Source organism: Aspergillus puulaauensis, chromosome 4 (genome assembly GCF_016861865.1).
Source record: "Aspergillus puulaauensis MK2 DNA, chromosome 4, nearly complete sequence".
Classification (NCBI taxonomy): domain Eukaryota; kingdom Fungi; phylum Ascomycota; class Eurotiomycetes; order Eurotiales; family Aspergillaceae; genus Aspergillus; species Aspergillus puulaauensis.
The window spans coordinates 3,661,496-3,679,374 of NC_054860.1; the positions used below are offsets into that span (position 1 = coordinate 3,661,496).

Below are 17,879 nucleotides of genomic sequence, written 5' to 3' on the forward strand. Positions count from 1 at the left end.
AAATGTTTAGAGGTGAGGATGTTGAGATCAAGGAGAGGCATCAACGGGCTATTTATGCTGCTCAGATATCCCATCATGAGTCTGGAACGGCGTCTGTGAATATGTAAGTGTACAAGAACGAGGCAGCAGGCTAGTTGAGATGTTACTGCATCGCTGGATAAAGTGTCACAGGATAGCTAGTCATTCACAGCTCGCCGGATAGACAGGGGCAGACAAGGCCAGACAAGGCCATAGCAAATAAGCTGGCAAGTAGTGTATACATATTTAGTAAGGAGACAGCTTTGCGTGAGAATTGCTATGTAAGCAGCAGAAATTCACATACTCCTTCAATACTCGGCAGAGTTCACAATGCAGGTGGCAAAGACAGTAGACATTAAATGACACTAACATACTGCTATTCACTTGTGAATCCTTTGTCCAGCTCAAATCGCCAACTCAGCTACTCCTTTAGTCGCCTCTCTAGAGCCGTATACAGGCAAACAATAACTGTGGATTGGGTTCAAAATCTACCAACATGTCTAGATAACAAGTCTTCGTTGGGTAAACCAAAATACGTCTATCGTGCGCATCTTGATGGATAAAATAGACAGTATGGTCCAAACGTCTAGTCTAGTCGTCACTATCCTGAAAGTCATCAAAACGTAGCAACTTTCCATCCAGAACTTGTCCAACGTGAGTCTTGTCGATCTCCTGACCATCTCTTCTAATTTGGGACATGAGAACCATAAGGAATTTGAGCGGACTGGACCTAAAGGTGGATGGCATTTCTGGACCGTTTGCTGCTGATTCGATAAATCCGTCGGCGGCAACAGTCACGCCTTCTGCCGTTGCGGTGGATGCCAGTCCGAGGAATTTGCATATCTGGCGATATTCATCGAAAGACGAGATGTACAGTTGACCCGCGAATAGGTTAAGCTGAATCCTCAGTGTAGTTGGAATATCATTCATAAGTAAAGCTCCTGGGTGGCAAGTGTAGAGGTCGAGACTGTCGAGGGGCGAGTAGCTTCGATTTTGACGCGGTGCGTACAAGTGCATAGCCACAGCGTTAGACCTCAGAATGTCAGACATGAGCTTATTTGCCTCGTACGGACTTATGATGACCATGTGCTTCACAACTCTCTTGTTTCCTGAGCCAGTCGCAGAGCCCGTCAAGACCCACTGGACGGGCCGCTGGTAATCATCCAAGACGGAAGATAGGCCCCCAGAAATCTGGACTGTCCGGGCGAAGTCACGAGTGACGAGTAGATCGGCTGGGAACTGAGTCACTGAAAGGTACTTGCTGGCCGATGTGTCTTTCAGCACCTGGAAAGCGGGAATGAAGGCTTGGGAAGATCGAATAAGAGTTCCAGTGCAAATGAATGCCCGTACATCTGGGTGGATAGAATGTCTTCCTGGTTTCGCGGATGGCGGCCGCTGGACTTGTCTTTCCTGTTCAATCTCTGGCGCCAGCTGCCGTTCCTGTTCTTCTTGCAGTTGAGTAGAAGAGAAGTTTACATCAGCAAACTGGCGGCACCTCTCTAAGATAAGACGAATGTTTTCGTTGTTGTGGTCAGCTGCAGGTGCGATGATAGGAGGCGTGGCATTGTCCTTGCGGGGTCTATATCGTTCCTCAAGTGTTTGAGATTCAGGCTCAAGGAACTCTGCAGCTTGGGCTTTGGACATTTCGATCTCGCCGTCATGCCGGGCCTTGCGCCATATGTCAGATTGGCGTTCGAATCGCTGCCCCTGGACTGCCCACAGAGGTATACTCCGCTGCATTTCGATCCAGGTCTCCGAGATAGCCCAACGAAGCACGTCCGATACTCCGATACTATACCCACTTGGCTTCCCAACTAGAGACAGAATTTTGATTTGAATCTCCCCTGGGACGCAGAACACAACAGAATGTCCCTTGCCCAGTTTACGCATTCTCATGCATGCTATAAGATTGATCAGTAAACGCTTTTATGTAGAAGCTGATTTGGCTATCTGACCTTGAACCAACTTGTCCTTTGTTATGCCAGCTCCCAGGGTGACAGCCGCTCGATAGTTGTCAGGTAACCTCAAATCGATACCTCTGGTGTGGGCTTCGTCGAGGAAGACCAGGCATACCTCTGACTGACTGGCAAATGGGGAAGTTTGCAGTGGTTCAACAAGCCCGGTTCGGTCCACAACACAGATCTCGTCACCATCGTTGACAAAAACAACAGCCTGCATTTGCTTATCTTCTGGAATCATGTTTAACCAAGATTGGGCGACCTCGTGGTTAGTAAGTTCCAGGATCTGCGCGCCAACATCTAGAATGACACGCGTCGATCGATCCGATTGCACAACCATGCTCAATAGCACTTGTGCATCTGAACCGGAATGCTGGCTGCTGCGAACCGGGACAAATGCAACTGAATTCTCAGCTTGTAAGACGTACTCCAGAACCAAAGCATTAGTGTGGGTTTGGTCCTTGAGATCCAGCTGCTCGACGCTCAAAGGGAGGATGACCCTTGAGTCGTTCGTGCCGCTGAAGCCCACTGTTGGGCAGGCCTTGATCTCGCCAATGTCCCATCCGGAAGCAGATAGCTTGCTGGGAAACTCTTTCATTTCCTTCGAGAAAACAAGATGGGCAAGGAAATAGTCAATGGCTCCCTTGGAAGTCCGGAGAACAGGGAAAACGTGTTTCAGACAAGGATGCGGAATGAAGAATGGTTAGGGCCTGCTCAGTACCCGTCTTCTGCGTTAGTGGATCGGGGATGCAGAACGACGTAACGGCATGGAGGTAACACAGAATAAGTTTGCTTTGAAGGTTTCCATTGTCGACCAGACGGCCAAGTTGCTCATCAACCGAGTACACATGGTGATTCGAGACCGCCTGCCAGCCAATCGTCACGACAAGATGATGGCCGCTCTGCTCCCAGCTCACCTTGCCTTCGGGTATAAGTATCTTTCTATCATGGCTGTTGTCGTGGAGAAGGACGAGCTTGTTGTGCAAACCAACGAGAGTACCCAGTGATTGATTTGTGTCGATGGACATTCCGCGATACTGACGGCAGCGGATGGATGAGTGTCCGACCTGAAGGCTAAAGTTCAACCGCAGGCGGAGTATCTCGATCTCTAACAGAGATGAGGCAGGGTAGAACTTGCAATGAACTCTCGAGGCCTTTTCAATCGGCTCAAGGATTCTGGATATAGTTTGGGCAGTTTCACTTTTCATGCTGACCAAACGCATTCCTCCACTCGCCAAGTACCAGCGACAGTGCCCTGCTCGCTGCAGCCGCCAGTAGGAGCTGGATGCCCGCCATGGCTCCATCACAGGGCGAAATTCGATGTCGTCGCTATCCAGGTTGTACCAATGGACATAGGTCTCAGTGAAATGGTCTGGAACTTGGCCAGCGATGAGTCTGGAAGGTACAAACTCCCAAGCCTGGTGCTTGCCTTGGCCCACTGCCCGAACACAAAGATCAAACTTTTTGGACAGGGAGCTCGGCGCCTTCCCCAAATGTACCGTGCAGCCCATGTGTTTCCTTTGACCAGAGAATTGCATTCCAGGCACTTCACTGGGCATCACCTCCACCGGGGACTGTCCAAATAGAGTCTTGTATGATACATGACTCTCGTACTCTGCAGGAAGACGAGCGAGTGGTCGGCCGCTGATGAGCAATTCGCCCGTCAACACGTTGAAATGCACGGGAAGCCTGCCGCTGCGAGTTGTTATCCAGTACTCGCACCCCTGGGATGCAACTGACCAAGAGGAACCTGTCTGGTACGCAGCCCAAGCCTGCCTAATTGCAAGGTCCATCGCGGGCTTTTTTTGAGAGGCCACATTCGGTACAAGTATGGGGTAGCAGCGGTAGGTCAGGACTTGCCAACGATGGTGGAGTATCGAAGTCAAGCACCCCGGTGTCAGGTCGAGAGCCCCCTTTCTGTCGTGAATCAACATGCAGCATTGGATCCAAACACACGCGTCCTTGTCACTCTCCATGACCTTCTCTAGAACTATCTCGTCGGCGTCAAACGTGCTTGTCGTAACTAGGGCTAGCTGGGCGCTTTGGGAAATAAATTCGTTTCGACGGATGTCACTGTCCTCACCAGTGGCTTTATCCCTAACGAGTTTGACCCAGTTGAAACCAATGGTACGAAGCGACGATAGCTGGGCTAGGCAGAGGGTTCGAATGGATGCAGAGCTTGAGAGCGACAGAATCCTCTGTGTAAGAAGGATCAATGCACAGAGCTCCCACATCGATTCCCAATTTTCCTTGATTCTGTCAGCAGCGTCCTTGATTCTGGCTAGTAGTTCTCCCGCAAAAACATCATCGTTTATGATGACATGCCCATCTCGCAGAACCGAATCTTTAGTTGACGGCCCAGCTTGGCAAATGATCTGGAGAATGAAGATGCAAGTTTCAGCCTTTTTGAATACAACCGATGGCATCGCGAGTTGAAGTAGAATATTCTGCCACTGAATATTCACTCCAAGGGGCATTGAGCAAAGCGCTCTGTACTCCTCAAGGGACATATCTTGTGGGCATGAATTCAGGGATGCAATGACAGTGTTGGGCGGTCGTCCATCCCTCTCGCTTGCAGGGCGAGAGAGGAATTGCTGTAGCGAGGAGCTTGCTCTGGGCAGCTTGTATGTGCATGTTGTTAAGACTTCGCCCGTGCTCTTAAAGCCGGTAACAAAGCAGTCGGCTTGGTGATCGTAGTAATGAAGGTCCATCCCGTTCGCCAAGCAGACGTCTCGCTCTGTGACATTGATAATCTGCTTTTGTCGCCTATGCGTATTCTCATGGGGCTTATTCTTCGAGAGCAGGCCGAACCTTCGGTGCCCATTGCCGATTTCGAAATAGTTTCTGAGCCCGCGATATGTCCGTGGTTCATATTTGGCTCTCGGTTTATTCCTAGACGAATACGAGAGACGTAGAACATCGAGCAAGAAAAAGGCCGTGGTATTACGCCAGAATGCGAATGGATGAGGGGCATCGAGTTCGAAAACTGTGCTTTGCACTTTCAGGGGATCCGCAGGTAAGGGCCATTCATGAATGTCTATATCAATTGAGTCCCTTTGGCGCATGTATCCACATCGTCCGCAGGAGTTGCTGTGGCGAGATTCTGTAAAGCCGTGATATTCATCAATGATGATTTCTTCATATGTGCATTCCGTCCCATCAATCTTAGTGGTGAGTTCCTTGTATTTTTTATGCTTTTGGCGAAGCTCAGTTTGTTTTGCGGCTCTCTCGCGGCTGGCCTCTTCTTCGATCGTGGCTAGCAACGCTCTGTGCTTCTCGGACTGGGCAAAGTATCTGACGGAAAAGCAGTACTTAGTGCCAAAGTCCTGGAAAATGCTGGTTCCTGCGTACCGGACTCGTCGTTGGCGTTGCTGCATATAATTCTCTGCATGAGCCAGTCTTTTCATTTGTGATTTGTGAGGTAGAACAAGTGACTCGAATATGTCCATCGGAATACAGGAGTTGTAGTCACATAGCATCGGGTGGGCATGAATTGCAGCCTTATCGCAAGCAATCCATAGCTCCAGGATAGTCAGAAACATCACCGATACAGCTTCTGGATTACCGGAATACAATTTCATTGCCTCATCGTGGTAGTCACTGATCAACTGACAAAGCTCCTGGCAGGTATCTTGGCTATCGAGATTGTTCTGAAGCCAATCTTCGAGGCTGATATTCACCCAGTTTTCGACGGCCGCAAGATTGAGAACCGCGTAGTCGGGATCAGAGGTATACCCAACCGAGGGAAGTCCTTCATGTTCAACGAGGCTGTTCTGCGGTTGAAACTCTGCTGAGTCTTGGACATGTTCGCGTTTGGTAAGTGCATCGATCCACGCATCCAAGGGAGATAGGTCGTGGTAAGTGTCTTGGGCAAAGTCTAATCGTCCTAACGAATTCGTGTCGTGGTGCGAAGTGTTGCGACTTCTGATATCGCGCCAGGCTTGTTCAATAGCATTGTTGCCTCGCTGAAGAGCATCATGGACATACGAAAGCCACGTAGGATGGTGCGATAGTGTGAGCTTATTTAGCCGGCGAGCAATTTTGGCAATCATCATATGCTTTTTCTCGGGAGATATATCGTTGGGCGAGGTATCCAGGATAATGCTCATGGAAAAGAGTATGAAGCTTTTGTAGATGTCATCGGATATTCCTTCACGCAGGCTGAGCCTCTGAGAAACAAGTTGAAGTGCCACGCGTATGAGGAGCCACAGAGGAGATCGCCGCCATGGGTACCGACTGTTGTTCCACAACACCTCTTCACGAGTATTTTTGTTGAGTTGTAGATTCTCAATCACCGTGCTGCAGGGGCGCAGGACCACCGTGAAGAACTCCGTCACCATCTTTGGATCAGTTGTGTCTCTATCCTCATCATGCTCCTCGCCCGCCTTCCTCACTTTCGGCTTCGTCCCTGGAACGGACTGGTGGCTCATTTTCGAAAGAGTGGCCGCGATGGCATTTTGAAGATGGGGGTCATTGAATGTTTCTGGTTTCATGGACAAGGTTGGTCCGGGAAACTGACGTTTTAGGCGGCCGATTGTTGAGTTGACAGCTTCATTACGCGGAGATAGCTCGAACGTCTCGACATGGATTGCGTCGTTCTCTCGGGTCATCAGAACAGCGGCATTCTGGGATTTGACATGGATGGGCACAACACTCCCTAAAAGCGAAATATAAGTAACGTGAACTCTCAACCTAAAGCAAACGGATGTACCATCTATATCTAGCGTCCTCAGAACATTTCTAAATTTCACTTCGTCGATCTCACCACGGGATCCCAGAGTTGTTCTCAGGTAAGCCAGCATTGTAATCAACACACGGATGATTTCGCCATGCTGTTCACAAACATGAGCCGTAAACCTCTTGAGGGCGTTGATGACAGTCTCAAGTAGGAGTAATTCGTATTCAGTGTTGTAGTCATCCTGTTGTGGTAGCTGAGGAAAGAGGAACACATGATTAAGCAAGTACGATCTCGCTTCATTGGAAAGCCGGGGGAGTGAAATAGACATCTTTCAGTGATAATGCCTTCAACTGGGCGCAGTGCACTCAGTTGAAGGAAGACCAAATCAATATCAAAGGAGGAGTGGTAAGTTCCTGATTCTGAGGTGTTGGCGAGAAACAGAGGGATAGAGGAGATAGATGGGGAGAGAGGGAGACAGAGGTAGATGGAAATAGAAAGAGGTAGAGAGGGAGAGAGAGAGAGAAAGATGGGAGGGGAGGAGACGCGTTGTGTTGTTGCATTCACTTCACCTTCACTCTGAATTGATACCTCAAACGCGAGGCATCCAGATGAACAGCTAAGGCCACAGTTCTGCGGACTGAATCGGCGTATTGCCAGCAGGTAGTAGAATATTATACGCAGGGTAGAATAAGGCCTGTTGCTGGTGCCCTGGGAATTGTCATACCAAATAATATTTACATAGTAAGAATGTCATAAAGATAGAGCTATGAATGAAGCCTTCTCTATCCGCGTTATCATCCCGTGTCTCCTACAGTTATATTGTCACTTTTTATATTACTAAAAGTCCTTTCTCATCGCCACGCTCCTTAGTGGAATTGATTACTACTAGGTCTTGGAGCCTCCCAACAGGTGTCTTCACTATCAAATTCCGTACAGCAACTCACACGGCAAAAAGGCTATTACTCGCCATCACTTCCGTTGATAACCTCATTCCCATCCTCGTCCGTCGTGATGTCATGCGTCAGAAACCAGCGCGTATCATTGCAATCAAAGAACTGGCCCTGCTCCCTGTTGTAACCAGCGACCTCCATTTTCCGAATCGTTTCAAATGACAGCCAGACGTATCTCTCAAAATACCCTCCGTAAGCGAAGTTCTTCCTATAGTAGCCTCCACTTAGTGGATCCATAATATCTGAGCGAAGACGGGTCCAGATGCCGCAGCCCGTCGGCTCCAGGTTATAAGATAAAGTTCCATGCACGTCGTCAAAAGGTCGAAACTCCCCTTCATTCCAAGGGTTACTAATTCCTAGTTCTGCTGCCCGCTTTTCTAGGTCGCTTTTGTAGAATGGATTGCTGACTTTCTCTGCCGCCTCCATGAGCCCGATGCTAGGCCGCATATTGAGCCTTTCATATAGCCCTTTATAGTTGCAGTATATGGCAGTAATGGCAATCTGCAAATTCATGGAAGGGCACCGTCTAGAAAGATCAGCAATGGTAGATAGCTCCGGCTTAAGAGGATACCAGATAAGCCAAGGCTTGCAAGGGGTGTCTTCGGTAAATGTTCCAATGTCGTTGATCATGATGCGGCGGGCATTAATGGCCGTTTGAATCTCGACTCGCCAATTATCCGTGATTCGGTCTTTGAAGGCGTCAGTATCAAGCTGGTGCTGCCACCACCGAGCAAACATTGTGTGATGGTATATCCCACGAACAACGCAAAGTAATTCAACTCCATTCCTTGCAATTGGCCTCCGAGATCGGCGGTTGATGAGTCGGGCATATCGGTCAACATTCCCTTCAAAGGCGGCCATCTGGCGTAGCAGCCCCTTTTTCATCGTTGGTATATCAAGAGGCAGGGGCTCCCAAAGCAGCCTCGCCTCCTGTGGGTCCAATTCATCGTAGAGAGACTCATCTGGTTGCCGGGTCTCGAGCCCTATATATCGATCCTCTTCAATATCAATCTCCTGAGGGCTGAACTCCTCGGTGGCATCTTGTGACAAAGTATACCGCCACCCCAGCTTCCACCGAACATGCGTCTCTCCATTCAGAAAGGCGGGCTGCGGGCTATCATCGTTTATGAGGCGTTTATAATCATCCATCACAGCGTATTTGACTGGCGAGGACATGATTGATGCGTATATCTGGTCACCCTGCTCTGTATGCCCCTCTCGAGCCTCCTCCGCGATAGAAACATCAGGAAGGAGGTCAAGCTCCCGGTAAAGGTTGATATAGCCGGCAGCAGCACACGCACGACCGACTTGGTATCGCATAACGGGGTATTGTACAGCTATCTGGCGATAAGTACGCTCTGTAGCAAAATCCGGGTTCCAGATACAATAGGGCTGGGCTTCAGGGATCTCAAGGCCATCAGGAACAACGTTGCTCATGATGAGACGAGCATTGCGTGCCCTAAGGAACTCAGAGAACCGTGATGAAGTACACAGGTCTCGAATGCTCTGACTCATTGCAAAGCTGTAGGAGCAGCGCAGGCCTCTGACTACTGCACATCGTGCGGCGGCAGAGGTGAGGTCCTCTGGGACGCTCCTTCCCTCAAGAGCGGATATGCATTGGTTATAGTCGTAAAGCTGCTCGTTTGTCGGGGCAGTACTCGTTTGTGAGACATCTGATCCGGTATCGCTCACGATGTCGGACATCTTGGAGGCGTCCACTGGGTGGATGAGTGGTAAAGTTCAGACTGACCACGGTAAATCAGCCACTTGGCTATATAACACTAGTCCTTATATGGAAGGTCAGCGCTCGATAATGTCGGGATGATCCGCCAGGATCTCGGGAGGACCCGCTACCGTATCTCACCTGTTGTGTAGAGGAGCACAAGGTAAATGGTAAAACTACAGGTCCAAAATTTGGCTACTCGTGCCTGCTCAGGGGTTTTAGGGGCCAGTGTGTCCTTGCATGGTGGGCCCTCTGCGCCGCATGACAAATATGAACTACACTTTACTGCGAGTGAGTCATGGAATGTCACATTCGGAACTTGTCCGAGTAAATGCTTTATTGTCGTCCCCGGCCTAGAACTAGTGCACTGGCTAGTAATATATACCTAAAATTGCATACAACGCATGAGATACAATACCCCGAACCTCTATTCCCATATTAGCCTAGGCTAGCTGCGGCACCGCATGTTTCCCAGGGTCCCTCTAACACGGATGCATTTCATTGATGCTTCTCCACATCTGAAGGGTAATGAAGTGTGAAGGACTGGCTTTAGTCTCCCTTGCGAAGCGTCCATTCGGGTCACCAAAATCTGTAACCTGTAGGGAATCCCATTAGCAAAGGAGAGAATGAGAGAGAGGTCATATCATACCCATTCCACGAAGTCTTTAGACCTTTTGATTACCACCTCCCCGTTAGTCGACTTTTTTATAGCAGCGCTGACTTCCTTTTTATGTTGCTTCCAGGTTTCTCCAAGATTGAGACGGTCGTAGTCCGGTCCTCCCGGAACAAGCGATTTCTGGTCCTTGTCCAGCACTATCTTGTCTCCCAAACCAAGGTGCTTATCCAACGTGAAGTAATCGACCATGAACCGATAGCCGTCCTCGATACGAAGTTGCACGACTCGGTCGGTCAGGGCTTTCATGGCCGTATCCCGGGCCTTGATCTTGTCGTAGTCATTGGAGCGGCGCCACTTTACCAGCTGGTCATTGAGCGCACTCATTAGGGTCTGGTACTTTCCATCGTCCCTTAATTGTGCTCCGGCGGCTCCAGCGACCATGTTCCCGCGACCACCAGACTGTCCAATCCTTTCATTGATCAAACCGATCTTCAACTGTGCAGTCCGGCGGTCGTCAATCAGTTCCTTTACAGCACGCTCAAGGTCATCAACTCCTTCTGGGGCTTTCAATTTTGGCATATTAGTGACATCGGGCCCGGTCTCCTTGCCGTCCAATCGCTGAATGAACTCGTTGTAATCCAGAGGGCCCTCCCATTTTCCCGTAGCTGCGTCATAGTGTATATTCTTTTTCCCCATCTTTCCTCCAGGCCGAGGCTCTATTTCAAGAATCTCCTTCTGATGTATGATATTGCCTTTGTCATCTTTTGTTTGCATTGCACTTAAATCGTTGAAACATGCAATTAGATTTCAATCCATTTGCCACGCAAGGAATCAAGTTTTAGGATGAGGGAACGAGACAGACTCGGTAGTTGAACGTGGCAATGTGGACGGCGTCACCTTGGAATCCAACTCGACGGACGATGCCGTTACTGCTGTGAAGAACTTGGCTTCTTACATGGCTGACGCTTCGTCTTGTGGATCAACTATTCTCTTTTCCAAGTATGGAGGCTCCGTGGCTGCGATGTATGCCGGTGCAGATGTTTTGCACAGCAGTGTCAGCGAGAGGCTCGAGCAGTTTGGGTAAGCACAGCCAGTTCTATGGACCGGTATTCCAATGCTAACAAACAGCCTAGTACGTCTTACGTTGGGTCGTCCCTTCTCTTCATCTCCCTGCTATCCATCCCCCCTTCGAAATTCTCACTAATATGACTCCTTGTTAGCCGATGAAGTTGAATCTGGAGCTCAGACTGCTCAGATATGCGATGCACACTCGCAGCAGGCCAGGACAATTGGCCTGTTCATGGCCAGTTCCGTCGACAAGCTTTCTGACGCACAGCGTGTCCTCCGCACCTGGGCTAGTGGCGAATGCGTCGCTCTTGCCAATTCAAAAACAGTGATGACCAGCATAACCGGTTTGAGTGCCTCTGAGGCTAGCAAGAGATCATATATCACGTCTTTCCTTTCAAACCCGCTCGCGGCCCGCGCCACCTGCAGGACTATCCAAGTTGCTCAAGGCGATGGCTGCGGCTCACTCGCTAGCCGCTGCGGCATATCGGCCGCCAACTTCAACAAATACAACAATCAGAAGGGCTTGTGCGCTAATCTGAAGCCAAAGCAGCATGTTTGCTGCTCGTCGGGCTCCCTACCAGATCTGCGGCCGAAGCCTCAAACAGATGGCACATGCGCCACCTATACAGTCAAAGACAACGACAACTGCGATGACCTTGCTGTGCAATTCGGTCTCACCAAGAAGGAAATCGAAGGCTTTAACAAAGCTACATGGGGCTGGGCTGGCTGCGCCCTGAAGAGGGATCAAGTTATCTGCTTGAGCAAAGGAAATACTCCCATGCCGTCTGCAATCAGCAATGCTGTCTGCGGACCGCAGAAGCCTGGAACGAAGAAGCCAGCAGGAGACTTCACGGGGTTTGACCTGCTAAAGCTGAACCCTTGCCCGCTAAACGCCTGTTGCTCTGGCTGGGGATTCTGCGGGACAACAGAGGGGTTTTGTACCAAGTCTCCTGCGGATTCCGGCGCCCCCGGGGCTTTCAAGGCAGGTAAGAATGGGTGTATTTCCAACTGCGGAATGGAGATCAAGAACAATGACAAAAAGCCGAAGACATTCCGCCGGGTCGCCTACTACGAAGCATTCAACATGAACCGTGACTGTCTGAACATGGATGTTAGAGAAATCGACGATGACGAACTGACCCATATCCACTTCGCCTTTGCCGGTCTTAGTAAAGATTTCGATATCACCTTCGATGAGGCCTTCGAGGACCAGTTCGATGCCTTTGCGAAAATGGATGTTTCGTGGAAGAAAATCCTCTCGTTTGGCGGCTGGGCTGAATCGACCGAAGCATCAACATTCCAGCGCTACAAAGACGTTGTCAAGCCAGAGAATCGTGAAGTATTCGCCAACAAGGTTGCTGCGTTTGCGAAAAAGCACAATCTTGACGGCGTTGACTTTGACTGGGAGTATCCGGGCGCCACTGATATTCCCGGTGTCCCGGGTGGCCAGGGGGAGACGGACAACTACCTTGGATTTTTGAAAGTCATGAAGGAGAAGCTGGGAGACAGGTCCTTGTCTATTGCATTGCCAGCATCATACTGGTATCTCAAGCCGTTCCCCGTTGAGAAGATGGCGAAGTACCTCGACTACTTCATTTACATGACATATGACCTGCACGGCCAATGGGGTATGGCTCCTCTTCATTAACGATCTTTACTATTTACTAATCGCTGCTATGATACAGACTACGGCAATCAATACTCGAACCCTGGGTGCCCCGGCGGAAACTGCCTTCGCTCCCACGTCAACAAGACCGAAACGCACAATGCCCTAGCGATGATCACCAAAGCCAACGTACCAGCTAGCCAGGTCGTCGTGGGTGTTTCAAGTTATGGTCGTAGTTTCGGCATGGCAGACCCCAGCTGCACCGGGTCAATGTGCAAATTTACCGGCTCCTTTACTAAGTCCACAGCACAGCCTGGCGATTGCACCAATACCGGCGGGTATATTTCCAACGCAGAGCTCCTTCTCCTAAGTGATAACGCAATACTCGGATATGATGGGTACCACGCTAAATCATGGCATGATGACAAGTCAGACTCGGATATCATGGTTTACGGCAAGGATGAAGACGCGCATAGCTGGGTGGCGTACATGAGCGACAATACTAAAGCCGGCCGCATCGAGTGGGTTAAAAACCTCAATTTCGGCGGTGTTTCTGACTGGGCTATCGACCTGGGCGATTGGTATAATGGCGTGGATCCGGATGACGAGGACTCAACTGCCTTGTTGGCAGGTGGTAGGACTTTCGACGGTTGCTCATCGGACGATTGGCCGGATACCCTTGACGAACTGAATGACAATCTGGACAAGATTGCCGTGGAGTGTCAGACTCAGGCCGTCGTCCACGTGCTGCTCCTTCAGGTCAATGAAGCAGTAAAAAGCTATCAAGAGGTTTCTTCCGGTGACTATGATGACAAGGTACCGTACATTACTACCCCGTTAAACGTTTACCCGGCAGTGACTGACATGCATCTAGTTTAAATACTACGCTAAATGGGTCAAAGACGGAATAAACGAGTCTCTAGACAGATTCATGCACGGGAATGGCTCCAAATACATGGACTGCGAGTGGTGGGGCGCTGGCCCATCCGGCTCTGGGCCATGCACCGAAAGGAGGCGCGGGTCAGACAGCGGAGTGCAGTATGTGACATGGAAGATGCGCGAGGAGGACAAGTTCTACAAGGCTCTGAATGAAGAATACGGCATCCAGAAGGACTGGATTAAATGGGTGGATTCGGACGAGAAGCTACAGCCCTGCACTTGCCCAAACGGTGGCAAAGATTGTCTCATGTGCAAGCCTCATCATAATAAATTCGGCGAGCTGAACTACAATTATCCTCGGCGCAAGGATGAGGATGAGATCGATGTACCGAACCCCAAGAGTGTCATCGATGCGTCCGTCCCGAATATCACCTCCCTCTCGAACACGATGCTGTCCAGCTACTTCGATATGCGTACGTTCACTCTCGACGCAGACTACGGGGATGTCGCAACCTCATTCAGTATGCCGGTCTTTATGCTGGAGGAAGCAACAGAGCAAATGGAGGCAATAAAGAAAATCGGTGCCGAAGTCAAAGAGGCCGAGAAGAAGGAGCTCATCATGGGCATTCTCACGATCGTCTTCATGGTCATCCCGTTCGCTGGCGAGGCAACCGCCGCCTTGGGTGGTGCAGCTGCAATTGCACGCATTGGATTTATTATTGGCGAGGCCGGGAACGCGGCCCTTACCATTGCAGATATCGTTGACGACCCGTCGTCTGCTCCATTGGCGATTGCTGGCTTGCTTATTGGGGCGGGAGCTGCTGGACGGCCGACGAGGAAGATCTTCAAGGAGGCTGCTGATGCACGTAGGGGGATGCCCGCTGGTACATTGAAGCTTTTCAGTCAGTCGTTCCAGCGTAAGGATGGTATTGTGCAAAACATTGTTAGAAAGTGTGCTGCCTAAGAGGTGGACTCGGTGTAAGGTTCTTGCCATTATGACATATAGTTCTGTATGATCGATCACAGGCATCTATACCATCACGCTATTGATTGATGCATTTCAGTTCAATTCAGGTTATTTTAATCATCAAAGCCGGATAGCATAATCTACCGGTGGTGGTTAAATATACTTGTTGCTGCGCAGCTGGGAGGATCTAGGATGTCAACACTAATTATATCGGTTAAGTCGTGAGCTTCACCTCTTCTATAGCTATCCAAATGAGAAGACAAGCACTTTTCAAGTTGACTATAGTCTTTCCACGGAGACACTGCAAACTTGATATTCTGCTTCCGCGGCGGGTCCCTCACATATTGACGTAGCTTGACATGCCGGTCCACTGCTGATCAGGCTGCGACACTTCATGCAAGGCCGTTAATCTTATACGCTACCTACCTACCGTCATTGAAATAATCGTCCAGCGCGAACCATCTAACTCAAGGAGGCAAGCTCAACCTGGTCAATCCTTTCTGAATAGACCATCAGTCCGGCCGAACAACCTCGCATTGGCTATGTATCAGGCAAATACGCCTTCGCGATCGCCGAGTCCAGACATGACACTCACAACAAGCACGATAAGAAAAAAACCGGAGTATATAAATAAAAACTGGAGCCGCGCGAATAACCGCACCGGAGCCCTCTCGGCTGTTCTCGGACCGCGCCACAACTCCGAAGTCTCACCAGCCACATTCCCGAACTTAACCGAGAATATTCTACAACGACAGCCTCTGATTGGCCGGGTTACACAAGCTGGTGTGGCTGCGTCGACCGGTCGATGTGCTCCGTGCGGAAAAGAATGGAGATGTCGGTATTCTCTGTTGCGCGATGAGGACCCATCTGGTGGCTCGGTGGGCTTGCGATTCCGGGACTCGAGTCAAGATAGGACGATGGGGAGAGAAAAATTTGCATGCCATTGACTGGTATATCAGGGGGTGGCGCCCTGCTCTCGTAGAAAGTAGGCCATAAATTTATTACAACTGTACACCGGATCCAGGCACATAGGATTCTCGGCAAACCAGAACCACGGGACGATGGACAAGGAACTCGCCGTGACACGGACCGATGCCGATGCCGATATTCACACTCCCACGGCCAACGAGGCTTACTCCGATGATACCGAGACCGAGACCGATATCGACATCGACACCGACAGTCACACCCTTGACCACCCCAATTCGCTGGAATTGTCGCGCATAGAAACATACCGGCTGCAGCAGAAGACAACGGTTGGGTCGACGAGGGGCCCCCAGCCGCGAGAGACATGGCTGCCCATGGGTGCCGGGAAGGAATATCCTCCTTTATTGCCTGATCCAGGGGTATTTGTAGTAGAGTACGATAGCGCAGGAGACCCAATGCATCCGTATAATTGGAGTTTGACTAGACGGTTCGTTCTCTGGACTTGGACTTGGCCGTGGCTGGGCCTGGCTAACGAGTTCTACAGGATCCTGCTCGTAACCATTCTGTCGTACAGCACATTCGCCAACTCCTTCACAAGCGCCGTGTTCTCCGCCGCAATTGGAGCCGTCAGTTCAGAGTTCCATATCAGTCGAGAAGCGGCATCGCTCGGCGTGACACTCTTCGTACTCGGTTTCGCCGCAGGCCCTATCGCCTGGGCACCCATGTCCGAAGTCATCGGCCGGCGCTGGCCAGTCTGCATCGGCGCCTTCGGATGCGGCGTCTTCACTATCGCATGCGCAACAGCCAAAGACGTGCAAACGATCATGCTCACCCGGTTCTTCGCCGGCCTATTCGCAGCAGGTCCCTTATCCGTCGTGCCCGCCGTCTTCGCGGACCTATTCGCGCCCGCGCAGCGCGGAATCGTCATGTCGCTTTTCTGCATGGCCGTCTTTATCGGGCCCTTTGCTGCGCCGTTTGTCGGCGGGTTCGTTGCCATGACGCTTGGATGGCGGTGGATCATGTATATCTCGGCCATTATGGTGTTTCTCGGGTTCGTGCTGGTGGCGCTGTGGATGGAGGAGACTTATGCACCGGTGATTCTGGTCCACAAGGCGGCTGTCCTGCGCCGGCAGACGCATAACTGGGGTATCCACGCGAAGCAGGATGAGGTGGAGGTGGCATTTGTTGAGCTCGTGCGGAATAATTTCATGCGGCCGCTGCGTATGCTCGTGACAGAGCCGATTCTGCTGCTTGTCTCGCTTTATATCTCGTTTGTGTACGGGCTGATGTATGCCCTGCTTGGTGCGTACCCGGTTGTCTTCCAGGAGGTTTACGGTATGAATATGGGTGTTGCCGGGCTGGCGTTCATTGGGCTTATTATCGGTGAGCTGCTTGGGGGGGTATACATCCTTCTTTTGCAGAGCGGGTACGTACGCAAGCTCGAGGCGAATGATAACCAGCCCGTTCCGGAGTGGCGTCTGTCTCCGGCTATTGTTGGATCTGTGGCGTTTTCATCTGGGCTTTTCTGGTTTGGGTGGTGTGGATATAGACCTGATATCCACTGGATGGCACCGGTTGCGTCGGGGCTGTTGACGGGGTTCGGCATCTTTTGTATTTTCTTGCAGTGCTTCAACTATATCGTTGACTGCTATCCTACACTGTAAGTCACTGCTCTACTGTCGAGCCGTCAGCTACGCTCTACTGTCAAACACTGAACTAACGATCGCAGAGCCGCGTCAACGATCGCCGCAAACACAATTCTCCGCTCGGGGGTAGGATGCGCGTTTCCCCTGTTCTCTCGACAGATGATGGAGAACCTGGGAGTGCAGTGGGCCGGGACTTTGCTAGGGTGTATCAGTGCAGCGATGATCCCGATTCCTGTGCTGTTCCGGATGTACGGGCCGTGGCTGCGGCGGAAGAGCACGCTGGCCTGTGCTTCGTATACTAAAGGAACTAAAGGAGAGGTTTGACTGTCAGTGTCTTGAGACCTGGGTTGAATCCTTACGAATTATGACTGCATGTATGTTAGCATTGATAGACTTGGAGTAGAATATACACTTGATTAATGATGCATCTTTACCGAGCTACTGGATAAATTCTACCGGCTATGTTTTGCTGTCTCGGGATATTGTAATAAAAGAAGCAAGGAGTAAGGACAAATTATCCGAGATGGCGTCAACAGGAGCGGCATCACGCCTTCAGCAGCGAATCGAGCAGCGGTGTCTGAACGGCCAGGCCAGCCGAGAAGCAGGCGAGATAAGCTCATTAAATCAGCCACTGCCCAGTGCCAACTCTTACCCACCGTGTTGACGCCGTATCCGCCTGCACTTCCTCCAGGGGTGAGCCCTAAGCACTAAGCAGCACTTATCCAGCCAGTATCCAGCCAAGACGGTGGCGTCGCACCAACACGGCGTCCTGCCCGCGATTGGATCGCACTCTTTCGCGTGGCTGACTCTTGACTGTCACGTCGCGATCCATCTCTCCACCGT

The 17,879-nt window shown here is 50.7% G+C and overlaps 6 protein-coding genes across 6 annotated transcripts; 2 read left to right on the plus strand and 4 right to left on the minus strand.

Moving 5' to 3' along the window:
• Window positions 1-609: 609 nt before the first annotated feature.
• Window positions 610-2,574, minus strand: APUU_41411A (uncharacterized protein; the record flags this gene model as incomplete). The annotated part of the gene is made up of 2 exons (XM_041704590.1): window positions 610-1,919; window positions 1,974-2,574. The coding sequence occupies 2 exons, from the start codon at window positions 2,572-2,574 to the stop codon at window positions 610-612; spliced, it is 1,911 nt and encodes a 636-aa protein (XP_041557161.1).
• Window positions 2,575-2,608: 34 nt separating this feature from the next.
• On the minus strand, window positions 2,609-6,982 carry APUU_41412A (uncharacterized protein; the record flags this gene model as incomplete). Its single annotated transcript, XM_041704591.1, has 1 exon — window positions 2,609-6,982. The coding sequence occupies one exon, from the start codon at window positions 6,980-6,982 to the stop codon at window positions 2,609-2,611; it is 4,374 nt and encodes a 1,457-aa protein (XP_041557162.1).
• Window positions 6,983-7,613: 631 nt separating this feature from the next.
• APUU_41413A (uncharacterized protein) lies at window positions 7,614-9,308 on the minus strand (the record flags this gene model as incomplete). Its single annotated transcript, XM_041704592.1, has 1 exon — window positions 7,614-9,308. The coding sequence occupies one exon, from the start codon at window positions 9,306-9,308 to the stop codon at window positions 7,614-7,616; it is 1,695 nt and encodes a 564-aa protein (XP_041557163.1).
• A 501-nt stretch (window positions 9,309-9,809) lies between these two features.
• APUU_41414A (uncharacterized protein) lies at window positions 9,810-10,717 on the minus strand (the record flags this gene model as incomplete). Its single annotated transcript, XM_041704593.1, has 2 exons — window positions 9,810-9,923; window positions 9,977-10,717. 2 exons carry the CDS (start codon window positions 10,715-10,717, stop codon window positions 9,810-9,812), a joined length of 855 nt encoding a protein of 284 aa, XP_041557164.1.
• A 181-nt stretch (window positions 10,718-10,898) lies between these two features.
• On the plus strand, window positions 10,899-14,460 carry APUU_41415S (uncharacterized protein; the record flags this gene model as incomplete). Its single annotated transcript, XM_041704594.1, has 5 exons — window positions 10,899-11,023; window positions 11,072-11,094; window positions 11,164-12,639; window positions 12,697-13,433; window positions 13,492-14,460. The coding sequence occupies 5 exons, from the start codon at window positions 10,899-10,901 to the stop codon at window positions 14,458-14,460; spliced, it is 3,330 nt and encodes a 1,109-aa protein (XP_041557165.1).
• Window positions 14,461-15,524: 1,064 nt separating this feature from the next.
• Window positions 15,525-17,360, plus strand: APUU_41416S (MFS transporter; the record flags this gene model as incomplete). The annotated part of the gene is made up of 2 exons (XM_041704597.1): window positions 15,525-17,050; window positions 17,120-17,360. 2 exons carry the CDS (start codon window positions 15,525-15,527, stop codon window positions 17,358-17,360), a joined length of 1,767 nt encoding a protein of 588 aa, XP_041557166.1.
• Window positions 17,361-17,879: the final 519 nt, after the last annotated feature.